The sequence below is a fragment of the Bombus huntii genome, chromosome 11, assembly GCF_024542735.1.
Source record: "Bombus huntii isolate Logan2020A chromosome 11, iyBomHunt1.1, whole genome shotgun sequence".
NCBI classification, from domain to species: Eukaryota; Metazoa; Arthropoda; class Insecta; order Hymenoptera; family Apidae; genus Bombus; species Bombus huntii.
This window is the reverse complement of record NC_066248.1, coordinates 278064-295267: the sequence shown is the minus strand read 5'-3', so window position 1 is coordinate 295267 and position 17204 is coordinate 278064. Positions and strand designations below refer to the sequence as shown.

The window sequence follows — 17204 nt, the reverse complement described above, 5'->3', positions numbered from 1 at the left end:
TCAGATTGATGCAGGATGCAAGAAGTTGCTTTCGAACTAACAGACCTACCTCGCCCCCTAGACAAAAGGGATAATGGCCGGAGAAAAATTCCCTTGTTAACGATTATAAATTATACGCGGATCGTGCTGTGCTTTTCGCCCTTGTCATCAGCTTCGTTTTAAGGATACAACACAGTTTCAAAGATGTTCCTTCGCGAGATATATCGAGGAAATCCTTCTCAAAGAAAATTCCATCAGCCGTTAATTAAATCCGAGAACAGTCTCGATATTATGATGCATATAAAACGTTACATTAAGTCCTAAGAGAGAGAGAGAGAGAAAGAGAGAGAGAGGTCGTCGAATATAGATTATGTACAAGCAGTTCTAAACTTCTTAGACGTTACGCGTACAATAGTTACGTCTTTTGGTTAATTTTACTCGTACATCGCATTCACAAACTTGGATTATTCGACTCTGAGACATACGGTAATTTATCACACGCGTAATTGAAGATTTTACATTTACAACTATACGTTACTCGATACTTGTACGTATCTTTTACGTATCTCATTAAACCGCTTGACGTATTCTAGCACCACGCCAAGATAACGAATTTCAAATATTTTTCCCCAAAGTTAAGTCTCGCTATATTTGTTTCTTTTGATCGCCGAATAATGATCGAATATATAGGGGAACATATATCCCGATTTGCGTTTTTGTTTAGAGCAGATAGTCTAATTTCCCTGGAGTCTATCTTTATCGCGAATCTTACTTCGCCATTACGAATCAAGTCTCGCAAGTAGCCTGCTCAACTAGTTTATCGTAATCGAATCGCTCAATCCCTCTTTGAAACTTTATAAATAAATCATTTTGTTCTTTTAATTTCATTTCAGACAGGCCAGTGTAATTACCATACCGCTACATCTAATACTCAGTCGATAAAAAGCAAATAACAATCTTAACGTTATGTAGCTACTTCGTTTGATGTTAATAAAAAAAAAAAAGAAAGTCAAAATTTTCTATATAAACCAAACATGTCAACTTATGTTACAGCGTTACCTTATCGAAATAAGCGTGTTTAGATACAAAAAATGTTATTAAAAAAATGCGTACTTTTGCTACGATTAATGATTTGTATATCATATATTTATGGAAATTATCAGTTATAAAAAATTACCAATGATTAACTATCGGTTAAGTATACTATAACCTGTTACATCGTATTTTTTGCCATTTATTACCATCGAGAAGCCAAATATAGCCAAAAATGCCATATCGATGGCACTTTTGGTGTCGTATCTCGTCTACCTTTTCACTCTCCATCGAATTCACTTTAATCCATAACGAAAGTGGGCTATAAAGTGTCTTCGGCGAAACGACTGTACCGTCGTATCGAAAACGAAAGAGAAATGAAATAAACGAAACAGATTCAGATCGATTCAGTTGGTTGATCTTTTTCGATAAAAGCTATTTATCGTCTAGCTTGCCGTAGAACGTCGCAAAACGACGTATTCGTATAAATACATTCTACATTCTGTCTGCAAATAAAAGCTCCGATAAATAAAATTTTCGATTTTCTATTTAAATCGTTTGTACTTGATTGATCGATTACACGCTTATCTTCGTTAGTAATGCTACGGAAATAATTAAGAGGGATTGACACAAAGCCAACATATTAGTCAGACGGGAATATACTTTTCGTAATTGAACGCGTAATTGGAAGCTTCTTTGTTACGAATATATTACGTTACCGTAGATGGTCAAACGTATTAATCCGAAGATGAAGAAATATGTCGTCACACCAGAGACGCATTTATAGCGTTTTGAACTGACAAAGACGATCGCTGTAGCTAAACGGAATAGCCATTCTATATTTAGATCGTTAGGTGAATAGGAGTAATTCTTCAGGCCCCGTTGAATAACCCAGAGCAATGTCAATTACGTTTACGATAAGAGTAAAATAACTCTGTAACTTTAAATATTCGCCATATATTTTCCCATTATACACGTAAAAATTCGAGGTTGTTCGTGCGCCGGTAGTTACTTGTCCGTTTCGATCCCTCTTACGTCGCGTTGCGTATAAATTCTAATTTTTTAGTTACATTTTGCCGTTACATGCCACTTTAACGTCCTTCGAAATTAACACTTTAACTTTCAAATGCTTGATCATCCGTATCAATACCGGCCTATGCGAATATTTCATATTTACAGCCCGGAATTGTAGCTACGCTATATTTTCCTGTTATCGTTCTATCCAACTGGCTAACCAATTTTGTCGCTTCTAAAACAATAGCATTCCGCGAGTACATTTTCCTATCACATAGCGGAAATAGGGAATTATAATCGTAAATATCATAGCTAAAGTTGTTCAAGGTGTAAACGGTGGTAAACAATCAGGATTTTAATTTGTCGATCTTATATTAAACTAAAAATACTGTATATTAACCAATACTTTTGTTACAATTATTATAAAACGAAATTGGCTCGATCATCGGCCATGGATTCAACTAAATCCATCTAAATACAACCTAGCGATGGGAACAAAAGTGGAAGCTAACGGACTTCCGTATGCCAAAGCAACCACTTGTAAACGTCATTCTCGCTTAATCTTTGACGGCGAAAGCATCACACCATCTGGAAAAAGCAACGTTCAAACTGCGAGTAAATATCACGAAACCGTCGTTACGACTGGTATGGCGGGATCGGAAGTAGCATCGGGAAACTAAACGCGAAGCTGTACGTTAATCTCGAACGCGCTTCCTTCGCGCGTTGGCTTTCGTCGTTTCGACGGAGTACCGCGTGTCTCCGTATCTAATTCGATCGCATCGAGTTAGCAGGTGTTAGGTAGCCAGCGGGTTTCAAACAGCGCGTGTACGTCACCGTATGGTTAGAGGGTAAGCGTACGAGTTGGAACGAGCGTATGGACGTTTCGCGAGCACTGCGAGGGAAACGAACGCGGGGAGGAAGAGAGTGGTAGAACGGCAGAGTGAACGGGGATAGCGTACAAGTGGGAGGGCATCGATAGACTAACCGGGTGGCTTTGACCCGCCAATTCAGCATCACCCATACGGGTACTCAACCGCAAATCGAGTTCCGGCCGTAGGGCGGAATAAAATCGACTTCATCCCCCGAACGACCCTTCGCCCTCCACCTGTTCTCTCCTTTCCCTGCTAACCGCACTAGCTTCCGGCCGATTCGCATGTAGGCGAATCCGGTAAGACATTACTCGCCAGGGACGCGTTTATTCGACGCTCTGGGAGGAAAAGCAAGCTGGAAAGAAAGAACGGAGGAGAGAGTCAGCGCGCCTATAATCGACATAGGCGAATGGAAGATAGCGAGATGTCTAGTTGCTCGATGCATGTGTATTTATAATATCGTATATCCGTCTATGATACGCGAGTGTGCGCTTTCGCTTTAGATAGATCCCAGAGAAAATTGACTTCCGACCTATTACATTTTTAATGCTGAATCCGTTTTCAAATTGTTAATCGGTGAATTCATTTTTACGTTAATTCGCATTTGTTTCTTTATCTCGAACCGTCTAGCTATACAGTTTAATCGACGATAATAGACAAAGTGTGTTCTCCTCCTCCTAAATTCCTTGGAAACGATTAAATGAAAACCAATCTTCGGTACATAAAGATCTATCAGCACGCACGATGTAGAAGAATGTATGTACATGTGAAATATCCAAGGCGAATTACACGTCGTTATATTGCTATATTTAATATATCAAACAAATCTCTAATTACATTAGTTGGATTCCATCTGTTTAACTGTAGTCGTAAAAATATGAATTTGAAGAAATACCCGCGGTCTACTAATAACAGCCACCTATTCGGTTTCCTGAAATTTTTATCTGCTACTCTATGCTACTCTATGCGTATATAACGCGATATAAAAAAGTAAAATTCACCAAAGAATTGAAACGCATCTCGTTTAATTTAACCGCAACGGTTAATCACCGGCAAAAAATACGAACCGCCGAATCCTACAAATTCCGTAGAAATGTAAAAAAACGATAGGACATAAAGGACTTGTCTGTCTATGAACAAGTTCGGTGCATGGAAACGATCCAACGTAGGAACTCTCGGTTCCGCAAATGGCAAGCTAAATGCAAAGCCCGTTTCCGTTGTCGACAAAAGTAAACGGCGGTGCGTTTGGGGTTTGAAGAGTCACCCCGTTGGACAGGAGACACACGGAGGTCAAGTTAAAAGAGCCGGATTTTAATTGTTCCAACTGGAAGTCTCGTGGCCAGAGGAGATTCACAGGGATCCGTTACGATTTTGTCTCCGTTGATGTTGTAGCTGCGTCGGTTACCGTTATCGTTCTCCTCTTTATTACGCGTATCGTACGGTCTCTTCGCTTACGCGAATGCACGGAGTTATCCGCCGTGTATTTTACTCCCGTCCGTGTAATATACGCGCCGTATGAACGAATGCGCGTACGACGTAGTAGAATTTATGGCTGAACAGATATACTTAGCCGGCGTGGACGGCGTTGAGTGTAACTCGGGGGCACGTTATTGTTGCGTTAAGTGTTACGACAACCGGTGAAACTCGTTCCGTAAACGGAATGCGAATGAGAGAGGGATAGATTTATCGCTTCGAAAATACGGGAACGCCGACCGTATGTACACGCGAACACGAATTTCCGGCCACCGAATGGAACACCGATTGATTTCCCCGTTTGTCATTTTATGAATCTCGTTGTGTTTCGTTTTACGTAGCGAGGCTGACACGTGTTCGCTCGAAGCTTATGACGCTCCGGTGCTAAACAGTACCGCTGGGTGATAACAAAATTGATGTCTGGCCAAGTAGTACGACACGATAATAACATGGACGATGAAAAGAAATGAGAAAGCGAAGATTACGCGTTATCATGGTATTTCAACGCGATATTGACTTTACAATTTTCATTTTTACTCTATATAATACGCTTACATAATACATCTCGTACGTAATACCTTATACATACATATATATCGTACAGTATACAGTACAGTAATGTATAGTAATCACTGTATAACCAGAAACATGTTTATTCGTTTAAATATTAGGTAAAAAAGTAAAATTATCAAGCTGTATTATAATAGCTGTAATATTATAATTATTAACGTCAACCAGTCTGTGTGGACACCAGATATAATTGATAAATAATTCATAAAAATCTATCTCGCTATTCTATATGACTTTCTTCTTACTTGTATGAACGCTTCGATATTATAAATTCTAAATACCTCAGAATGATATTAAAGGTAAATTTTAATAAATAATTAATCTTTAATATACAATATATACGCATACTTTACATTTATTTTAATTTATCCTTTTAATTTATTTTTCTAACTTATTCCGGAAATTTGCTGTATTAGCTTGCTAGTTCTACGCGCTTCTATATTTTTAGATTTACTCTTTCCTCGACATGTGCCGTATCAAGTTACTAGTTTTACGCGTTTCTATACTTTCAAATTTACTCTTCCCTCGGAACGTGCCGTATCAAGTTGCTGGTTCTACGTTCCTATATCTTTCTCTTTTTTTCTTTTTGGAAAAGCCCGCCCCTTACGCGATACACACACCAATCACATAAATTTACGTAATAGCAAGCAAATCTCCGCATGTACGATGATTATGTAGATACAAGGCTAAAAGGTGTTACGGTTTTATGAACGCGCTTGTATGGCTCTTCAAACGCCGAAAGAAAACATTCTCTCGTGTATTAATTAATAATTCTCGATTAAATACAAACGCGTAGTCACGCAAGAACAGAGGCGATGGAGATTCAGATCTCCTTGTATGCGGGACGTCACGCATGACCTAATGCGATGTTGGATGGCACGGGGTCAGTGTGATGTCAACTTGTAGAAATAACCGGCGGACCGGACGATTTCGCACCTTTGCAACGATTTTCGTACGTTTTGTTCGTTATACGATCTTTGAAAATTGCGAATTTATCGTTTATACGCGTATATCTGGAGGTTCGTATTTACTGGTTTCACTTCATATATATTTTTATATTATACACTCACGAAAAAAAAGGAGACTAATTATAAAAAATAATAAATTTAACATATATTCCCTTGAATGTTTCTTCGTGCACGAAACGAGTCCTGTTATCCTAAAAATTGTTATCTATTTAACCATGAAATAAATTGGTAAAATACAGAAGTACCGTTACTATTACTGCGATAATGCTAAACGTTTTACCGACGATACATCGTCCAATATCGTAAAACGAATCACGTAGACACGTATGTTTATGATCCGACGTAACAGATCATTACCGCTGATAAATCTGAATTTATGTTTCGTAAACTGAAAACAGGTTGCAATTTTATTTCCGCAAAACACCTGCTGACCCCGTTACGAAAAACGATACAAAATGTACAATACAAAGCTAGAAACTGCGCTTGTAAAAGTATCAAACGTTCTCTCCGGCACAATGTCGGTACTCGACAAAGGTGGAGACGTGGAATGCGCTGGTAGAATCATGGCTCGGAATTATAAAGAATAATTTACGACTACTTGAAATTAAGATAGCGATGCTAATAAATCTGAATTCTCTGCAGGCGAAATTACGAGCATCGAGACAAAAGAAGCTTCAGTATTATGAAAGAAATTTATTCGTTTAAGCGATAAACTCGCAGCTGTTCCATAGATCGACTCGTACGATTCTAAATGAAATTTGCTACGTTTCTATAGGTATCGTAACCGTTGGAAACCGAATTACGAAGCAAACGTAATCGCGAGTTCATACTTCTTATCTTGGATATACGTCTGCACGTAGATTTAAAAGGATACGTCAGCTCGAATGGCACGAATGTTCGAAGAAGCCTTCTGTGCGCGCGCGCGCGCGTTGTGTGCTTACTCTTTGACCGAAATTCCGATTTCTTTTGTCGCGAATATCACAGAGATGACAATTTTCTGTTCCACGAACGTACAAAGAATACTTACTGCGAATAAACAAAATAATTTTAAACCCGACGTTTTTAACTAGTTGTTCTAAATTATCGCAGGGATCTTTTTAAACTTTTACAAATTTTAACATAACCAGGATAAATACGATACGTTTATTTTTATCGGTCGAACGTAACTTTTAATTATTAACCTCTTGAAACATACGCATTTGTTAGAGACAATCGTTGTTTTTTGTAAATTTAGATGGAACTTCTGGTATTAATTATTAGAAATTAATGATACTTTTTTATTACGATGTAAATGTATTTTTTCCTCTGATTATCTCGTACAGGAAGATAAATGTTTTTCGTGCAATGTTATCGTCGATACAAATCTATATACACGTTAAAAAATGTATTTTTCTTGATATCTTTGTTAAATGATATCATCACGGAGAATTTTATATAAATGTTTTATATTGGACAGCTTTGTTTCTCTCTGTCCCGGCAAGTCCTCGTTCCGCTTGACGTTGCCTTATTAATTATTAATACACGTTGATTGGCTAGTTTTCACGAAATCAAATTACCAATCAGCGTGTCTTGTATAGGTCGCTTTCTCCCTTCCCACGAGCTCCTATCTAGGGGTGGGCAATTTTCCGCGGTGATGAGTGGCGGCTACTTTTTAGCGACATCGCGGCGGAGAAATTCTCCAAACTTTTACCGTTACAAACTGACCCTTTGGAATTTCTGCTTTACGATGCATACGTAGAGGATTGAGAGCTAGGCGCGAAACTCCAAAAAAAAAAAACCCCTAAACGATACTAAGTGCCGTCCATGCACGATATCAAACCGCAACAATCGTAAACCGTGTCAAAAATCTAACATCCTTTTTACGTTAAAAATACAGATATGGCCAATTTTAATTTACGCGATAAAATAATAAATACGTAATAAAGTCGTGCACTCTGTAAAATACCCCAATTGCGTGAACAAATCGCGCGGCTGTTACAGAAAAAGATATGGAAATTAAAATTCCTTAAACCTGACTCTTGCTGTGCAACAATTTCGTCGTTGTTTCGTCCAGTGTGAGGAAAATGTATTTAAATTCGTAAGATACTCGGTTAAATGTTATTTGATTTAGTTTAAGTAAACCTACAACTTTTACATCATCTTCTATATATAAAATTACTTTATTGCCATATCCGGATAACGAGTACATTTTTCTAAGAGTGGTTAGTCTTTTATCTTTTCAGGGGAAACAGATTGCCGTATAATTCAAGGGGCTGAAACAATATTAGCGATAAAACTATAATCTTCGGTTAATCGGGGAAATTTTTTCTTCAACGCAATTTGTGATATGACGCGCACTGGAAACAGGATATGACTTGGCAACGTGTAAGTTGTCAGAGTGGAAAAGAGGGATATAATGCATAGCAGTGAGAAATAGGTCGCAAAGGGAAACGGATCGTTTATTGTCAGACGTATTTTGCAACTAGAGAGAAGCTACGATATTATAAGCGCGGGAGCTATTTCAAAGTCAAAAGATTTCCAAGTTATCGTCACATTTAACGCGCGTATTATTATTAAAAATAGTGCATAGATCCAGAGAATTTAAATGTTTTTAATATAATGTATCGATATGTCGATAGAACGTTTAATATAATACGAGATCTTTGAATTAACCTTAAAAGCGATAACATTGATCTGTTCGTAAAATTTTTATTTTCCTTCTTCGTAGCTCTCCAGAAGGTTTCACGAAATCAATTATTAATTATTAATTTATGAGAAACTATTATTTTACTCTTTACGTCGTGTCGTTTTTCTGTCCAAAAATAAATTATTCGTTTAAAGAGTCGAAGGAAAGAGTTCAAAGTTTTCATTAAATAATCATTATCGATATAAATCGAAAAGTACTATTATCTCTATATTTCAGTTTGTAAATTCCTAGTATTAGTTGTAACGCGCAACGTATTAAATGTCCGATTTTGTTAGATGAATGTTCTAAATTGCCTCTTCCAATAATTGTATGAAATGTATCGTTATACATCGCTCTAAGCCGAGGATTTTTCTTCGCATTCGCCACGATCATTTCAAGATTCGATAAAGTATTTTAAGTCTCGCATAATTTGTATTATATGACGCAGATGTAATAGTATCACGCGTGACAATTCTATCTACCTTTATTTTTTCAAGTTCCTCCAAATATTCTGGACTATTCAACGAGCACAGACATGGTGGTACCAGAAGGCAGTAAAGTGACTTTGCACTGCGAAGCGACGGGATCACCGGCACCTAACATCACCTGGCGACGCGAGGATGGCCAATTAATACCCTTGGCAAATGGACGAAAAGGTCGGTTTAATCCTTATCAGAGTTTACGTTGACCAATAATTCAAAAAATACATTTTAAATAGTTTCAAATTCATCCATGAACAAAAGTAATATCGTAAACGATACAACGAATACGTAACATCGATAATATCTTGATTGTTAAAAAGCTCACAATTTCTAACAATTTTCATAATTCTTTCTCTACTCTACTTTACTTTACTTTCTCTACCCTATCGTTTATTAATTTTTTAAAACCGTTGAAACAAAGTTTCGAAAAGTCGTAACAAAGAATGCACAGTGTTCTGCGCAATAATCTCTTCGCGAAGAATCAAATTGACTCTCGGATAAAGAAACAGGAAGGATGCTATGAAAGTGTGAATTTATCGTTAAAGGTTATTCCGTTCGATCTAATTATTCGAAAGCCAATATTTTTGCCATTTAGTCGCGCGTTCAATTACATCGCGTAGAAAATTCATCGACATATGCGCGACAGCGATATCGTGCATTATACTCGAATGTTTACGCTTATCCACAAGTGTCGGTACGCGTTACAAGCATTACGTTTCGTGTAATCGCGTAATCATGCAATCGCGTAACAACTTTCACTCTGTATGAGCAAACTGAAGATTTTCAAGTGCCGGTGTTAAGCTGCAGAAGCATATTCGCCAGATTCGCTGTAACCGAGTCTTGTAATCTCCAGTGAGAGCAAACACACCGCGTTCGAGCAAGGCCAATAGGTTAGAGGCTGGTGATACGTTTGCATAGGTGGGGAAGATCTGCTATATTTGCATTGAAATTGGCAAACACCGGCAGATTGCTATGCGTACCGAGTTTCGCGTGGCTGACTTTTGCGTCCGACAATGAAACACCGAATGGATTGTGACCGACGTTTGTTCAAACGCCACCACCTTGCCCGCTATGTAATTTCATCTTTCGTATCTTAAATGACGATCGACGAGCGATCGAAGATACGAGTCTGTCAGAAGCGAAATCGATCAACTTCGCTTCTCGTAAATGTCTCACTTTCGTTAATCAAATACGCGACAAATATTTCATTCGTAAGCAAGAAAACACTCGCTTCTGTCGTTTCAATTATTCAAATGAAAATATGAGACAAGTACTAGTAACTTGCAAAATAAATTAAGACACTAACGTTTATCTAGTACAACGTATATTTAGTACAGCCTCGTCGTTTCTTCTCCTTTCCAACTTATTCCATCGATGAATATTCCGAGCGATCGATACAGCGATCAGAGATTACGCGATAAGTACGTATTCGATCGTAGCTGTCGATGACTCGTCCCCTAATTTTATTTTATTATCTACGACTTACGTTCTCTTTGCTCGCAAAGATAAAACGAATTACGACCGATTCGGCTTCTCATTGTAATTCGAAGATCGAGGCCCGTCTCGATTTCAATAGAAAATTTGGCTGTACGAAGGATTTGTTTCGATTCGAGAAATGATTTTCGAGAACTATAATCTATTTGATTGGAAAACGATTGAAATAAGGTTCCTCGTAAAAAGTAAAATAAATACGCATATCGTTTTAAAGCTTTTATCGCGATATTTACGCTGTTTGCTATTTACGTCGGTCTGTAAATGTTGTTTAAAGATACTATTTATTTAGCTCAAAACTAAAGTAGACAGAACCGGGACAAAGGGAAACACCGAGGCACGGTGAAATATCGTTTTCTACACGCTGCTAGCAGTAATAGATACTTCGCAAAAAGAATCCAATATTATTCGCGACATTATATTTGTGTTAGTGATATAAAGTCTTTAGGGTTTCTATCGAAAATTTAAACGTTTCACGTATCTATTTTATTTTTAGATAAATGGTGTTTCATCTACATAAATATATATAAATGGTATTCTTTCTCAGCTCATTATCGTCGTTCGGACGATATACAGAGCGTTATTTTTCATTTTTTCGCGAATAAGTTACCATATATTCTTCGTAAGCTTTCGTTTCATAAAGATAATTTAATAAAAGTAATTTTCCACCGTCTTATTTACTTTATAATTTACTTTCCATTTTACACTTTACATTTGGCATTTTATATTTTACATTTAATTCGTTAATGTTTACTTTACTTTTACCTCACCAACGCGGAAACGTTGTTACAACAAATTTGTTAAACAAATACTTAATCAAGTTTTATAGCAAAGAAGTTTTTATATTGTTTCGTGCGCTTTCAGATTTTATAAAACTTTTCTTGCTTCTGTCCCTTTTATCCTTTTTGTTATTTTATTTTGTTGTTTCACTTTGTTCCATATTCCACCACATCTCATAGTCTGCCAACAATAACATCGCCATCGTATTTTCAGATACACGGAACGATAGCGAACGCATACCTATCGTTGCAGAAAATTTCAGACGTTATAATATTTAAATAAATCCAATATTGTATTATAACGCGTGTTTACGGTAGTACTCTATCCATTTGAACGACATTTATCGGAACAAAATTTTAGTTAATGCCAGATTAATTGAAATTTTATGCTGGTTAATTCGCTTATCCGAACGTGACCTCCTGTTGTGTAAACGAAAAACGATAGGTAGCGAAGAAAATCGGCCAACTTTCACTATACGAACTGCAATTATGTAAACTGTTTGTTCTCGAGTGGTCGACAAATTCGGATGAATCGAATTCGGAAATCGTAGTGGGATATTGCTCTGGAAATTTCGTCGAAACGAAATTCAATGATAAAACGTTTTAAACGCGTGAACCGCGTGACCGATTAATTGCGATTTGTTTCGCAAGAAATGTAACGAAGGGCTGGGCTGGTCACTGGTTACTCGTTAGGTTTCGGCCAGTTTTCGTTCTTTCGTATTTGACGTCGTTCAGTTTGTTAGCTGGGCACAAATATTCCGCTAGATTTAATCGTGGTTACACGACGTACGTAGACTAGCCAGACTTTCGGATAAGTAAACTGAATTTGCCGACCTGTAGCTGGACAAGACAACACCAAAACTGTGTTACTGCCGGTTGTCTGTTTCCTGCAAATATCCGTTTGGCCTTTGACCATATGAACGAAAAATTTCATTTTATATAGCTGTCGAAACTAATTTTCTAGTAGCGCAACACGCGAGATTTAGACTTTAAACAATTGTTTGCGTTCCGTCAGAGAAACAATTTCGCTGAACGCAGAAATAGCGAAACAAAGAAATAAATTAATTTTATACGATATAATATATTCGATATAAATCGATAAACGAACAAAGGCTAACATTAAATAAAAGAACCAAGTAATCGGGTATTAAATGATAAATGTGAGAAATTCCTCGTTTAGATAGTAAAAAGCTTTTAAACTATTATGTTTTTATGTAATCGTATAATCCACAAGATATCGTTAAATTAGATTTTATACGATTCATGTATATAATATATTCTAATATATGTAAAGCAATTAAGAGAAAAGTTTGTTTTTTCAGACAGACGAATTTTCCAAAACCTTTCAACGTTCGACTGCGAATTTGAAGTTTTGCGCTACTTTACGTTCTTTACGATGACGTTCCGTTAAAAACATTTGACATTTGATATGTGTATATATGTATATTATTCGCGATACAGTTTACACTTTTCGATGTTATCTATCGCTTTGAATAAAAATTAATACTCTGTGAAATTGCAAAAAAAAAAATGTGACTTTAAAAATTATATTAAAATTGGGGAGAAAATTTGTGAACTCAGCTATGCTTTTGATTACTTTGCAAAACAAATTATAGGAGAAAATTTCGACGTAGTTTTCATCGTATTGCCGGGTAGTACTGCCGGGAAATATACTGACGCTGAAAAAGTTGTTCTAGCCCATTTCAAAAACTTCATGCTCGTATACCAAACTGTCTGAAAGTGTAACTTCACCGAAACTTCCCGGAAAAAAGGCGTACATTCAGGAAGCTTCAACGAGCAGTATCACGCCACTCTATATGTGAAATCTGTTTAATCGAAAATAGCATACGTAAATATCAATTTCAAGAAGAGATACGTTATATGTAAAAATTCGTTTCTTTTGCCATGTACACTGTGTTCTAGCATTTTCTGATCAAATTTTCTCAGAATGTTCTAGCAACAAGACACTGTAGTAAGAATAAAAAAAAAAAAAGAATATGAAGGGAGTGGTACTTACCATGGTGGTGCAATACCATCCGCTTCTACTTCCATATTACTACATTTTCATGGATAATTTCATCTCTACCGATATCGACCACTTCTTTCTCCTTCTTCCGTCCTTCAGTCCTTTCGCTTCCGAAATACTTATTATTTTTGAATGTCCAACTTACAGGTAACAGGGCATTGCCGGTTTCAGTTTTTTTTTGTTATCCGATAAGAACAGAAGAAATCGTATTATTAACATTTTATCAAATTTATGGTATAAAGTAGAACGCAAAGACAATGCAAGGTTTCAGATTTTTTGTTTTTCTAATTCGTAAAAACGTGCGGATGCTTGATACGACGAAAGCAATGTTGACTTTTATTGAACAAAATATAATTTTATATGACAGCTTATTTTAAAATATTTGAATTTTAAGTAACGTTAGAAAACGTTATATTTAAAAACGGATACCAATTTCCATGTAAAGATTAGATTTATACCGTATACCGTTTAGCGTGCGCTCGAACGAGTTAAGCTTAACTATCGTTAAAATTTATTTTACAGTGCAGAGTGTCGAAGGACCAAATTTTAATATATCTAAAGTAAATCGGTTACATATGGGCTTCTACCTTTGCATCGCATCGAATGGCGTGCCACCATCAGTTAGTAAAAGAATTATGCTGACTGTTCAATGTAAGTACATATTATCAATAGCCGATTAAAATCTCCTTTGATTCTTTCGCTATTGGAATTTCGCTATGTATATACATACATCGAGCAACCTACATTAATACAATATAATATAAGATAAGTAATTATTTGCTGAAAAACACGTGCCATATAATACAAAAATATCTTTATCTCCACTCGTGCAATACATACCATACAATGCCGTAATTAATATTACCATTCATATCCATATTAGAAGAAAAATATATTTAATGATCAAAGTAGGCAAAGCATTTAGCTGTTCAACTCCGTATCTTATTAGTCTAATAATCCGATAAGACGCGTTAACATGTCACTGAGATTCCGAATTTCTTGAATACAATAATTTCTTTGCTTAGAAACCATCTATTTTTTTACCTGTCTTTCGCGTAAAATTAACCTGTTCCATATATACATATATATATATATATATATGTAATATCGTGATATAGTATATTTACAAAGAATGGACAATAGAGATGTTAATCGGACAGAAAAAGACGATTGTTGTTCAACCTGAACTATTCACACCAAATGTACAGAAAACAGCGCAACTAAATAACTAGATAGCGACTCGACTTTTACCAAAACGCAATCAACACTCTTTCGGCAACGCCACTCGCAAAACTCTGCTTCTCCGCTCACATTCTGCTTTTCGAATCACACTCTGTTTCTCGAATGACTCATCGTTCCTTTGTCTTTTTCTTAGCCCCACCACGCACGTGCTCCGCAACCGCTCGTAGCCAAAGTCACGTAGGCCTTTTTTTTTGCGTAACCTATTCGACCGAAAGACCGACGATACATCGTTGGGCCTGTCGGTACTTCGACTTTCTCGCGACATTGTTTATAGTTCGCCCGATATTTCCTAGGCCTTTGTTCCACGATACTACATATATATATATATTTGCAAGGATCAAGACCGACTCGATCGGAATTAATTTGACTTCGTTATCTTTTAATTCCACGATTAAGTACGTACATATGAAACAGGGACAGTCCGCTTAACGGATTATTAATTTCGATATCAAAAGATCCCTCTTATTTTAAAACCACCATAGCGAAAGAATTTAAAGCGAATCTTCTCAAATTCTTACTCTCTATTTTGGACATGATTAATTAGCAAAAAAACTTGAATCAAGTCGTTCCATCGTTATATCGTACTATCGTACTATTCGTCCGCAATTTATCAGCCACGGCGATAAAATGCAAAAGCTAAGCGAACGCGAAGGGAAAAGCAAACGTTTATTTACGCGATGTGCAGATCCGTCTTTCTTCTTCCAGTTCCACCCATGATTTCGGTGCAGAATCAATTGGTGGGCGCTCAGGAGGGACAACAGTTGACTCTGGAGTGCCACTCGGAGGCTTATCCTAAATCCATCAATTATTGGACAAGGGATAAGGACGAGATAGTTCCACAAGGTAGATTAAAACGACGATTCACCGTTTATTTTCTCCAGCAGTCGTTTATGCAAAACTTCCGATAGCTTTCAACCTGGTCTTTCCAAGGTGTAATCGCGTATCCGCGTACACTCTTCTTGCATTTATCTTCCAAGGAAGAAGAAGAAAAAGAAGAAGAAGAAGAAGAGGAAGAAGAAGGAAAAGAGAGTAATTGGTTGTAAGGAGACCTTTGAATAACGAAAGCTTCGTACCAAACGCATAAACACGCGTGGAAGGAAGCGCGAATATAAACGTTCAGCTTCGCTTTATGTCAGGGCAGCTATAAAAGGCAGCTTTAGTACTCTTCATCGATCCACCTTTCCTTTCAGATCCTCGTATTTTCCTCGTATCACGATCTCCGCTCGTTTAGTGGTTTCCGTCAAATACATTTTGCAAGTCCATCCTTTCCTAACTGTGTGTAAGGTCGTGCGTCAGCAACCTCCATGCTGGCCGAATTTATTTTCTTTCAATTGCCACTTCCATCGTCAGATACTCGATCGATCTTCCGGTCGTCCATTTGAATTACACCAATTTTTTTTTTTTTTTTTTGTATTTTTTCAGTATACTCTGAATGTTTTGAACCGTTGGTTTTGCTAGAATTTCGGTATTAACGAGAGTCGATCTATGTCGGTCACGATAAACGCGAGACAAGTATTATGAAATAAAAACCGAATCTTACAAATGCGTCGATTTCAAAAAATATGTTAACGTCACGGTTTTTGATGAAAGAAATTTAGATAAATAATCTATGCTCTGTACATCGTAGTAGTCGATCTATGTTTTTGTTATTTACTGTATATGCAGGTATGTATGTGGGCCCTAATTTGGCCCTAACAATTGAAATAATATTATCAACGTAAATTTACAACTAGCCAGTTACGAAGTATCGGTATTGATAAATCTTGTTCTATAACGACGATAAATTTAGTAATAAAGGAAATTAAATTCTACGAATTAGCAGAAATTTGATCGTCGATATAGAATTAGAAAATTGTAACTGAAAAGCCTAGATAACCAATAATTTCTAACTTGTACATTCGCCGATATTATTAGTAGGTTGTTATGCAATGATTATAGTTTAATTCTGTTTCCGCTCTGCACAGTTTATGTTACATATAATTTGCCGATACCTTGAAATATTCTCTGCGACTTTACAATCGACTTGGAAACCTCTTTACATGTATATGGATCGATGCGTCGATTGAAAAACCGAATCGACTGTCTAATGCGTTTATCCGGCTGATACATCACGCGCCTAACCAAATGTTTCGTCTGATTTAGCTTTCAGTGGGTTGTTCGAACAGAATTAGCTTTTGAATAATGCATGAGAGTCGAAGCAGGACGTTAGAAGTATAACATGATTTCATCTGGCATTTACGAGAAGAGTCGAGGATGCGTGTATGTATATAAAGACCGAAGCGTCAACGTGTGCCCTTTTCCGCTGTCGTTATTACGTCGATAACCTTGTTGATATTTGCATCTGTATCGAAGGCAATAATAATACTTGCAACGTGAATTTTGATGCCGCAATCTGGTTGCTACACAATTTCCACCGTCGTTATGCTCGATGATGCGTCATATTTTTTTTTACTGCGCATTTTTTAAAGTCGACGAAGTACCAAGGATAAAAGATCAAGAGATTTAAGCACGATACGTCTTAATTTGCCAGGTGCCGATAACGCTAACAGCGTTGAACTGATCTCTTTGTTAGGCGAATTCAATTCAATACAAGTACAAGCAATTTTTGTCAATG

At 36.9% G+C, this 17204-nt stretch overlaps 2 protein-coding genes across 2 annotated transcripts in view; one reads left to right on the top strand and one right to left on the bottom strand.

Annotated features, from left to right (window-relative positions):
• Nucleotides 1–17204, bottom strand: part of LOC126871186 (protein shuttle craft) — a 223773-nt gene that overhangs the window by 85033 nt on the left and 121536 nt on the right. The window lies entirely within an intron of this gene.
• The window catches only part of LOC126871223 (lachesin-like), a 257466-nt gene that overhangs the window by 226234 nt on the left and 14028 nt on the right, over nt 1–17204 (top strand). The window contains exons 4-6 of the mRNA XM_050629806.1: nt 9068–9226; nt 13871–13999; nt 15296–15433. Coding sequence (XP_050485763.1) covers nt 9068–9226; nt 13871–13999; nt 15296–15433 — 426 coding nt within the window. The remainder of the gene's footprint in view (nt 1–9067; nt 9227–13870; nt 14000–15295; nt 15434–17204) is intronic.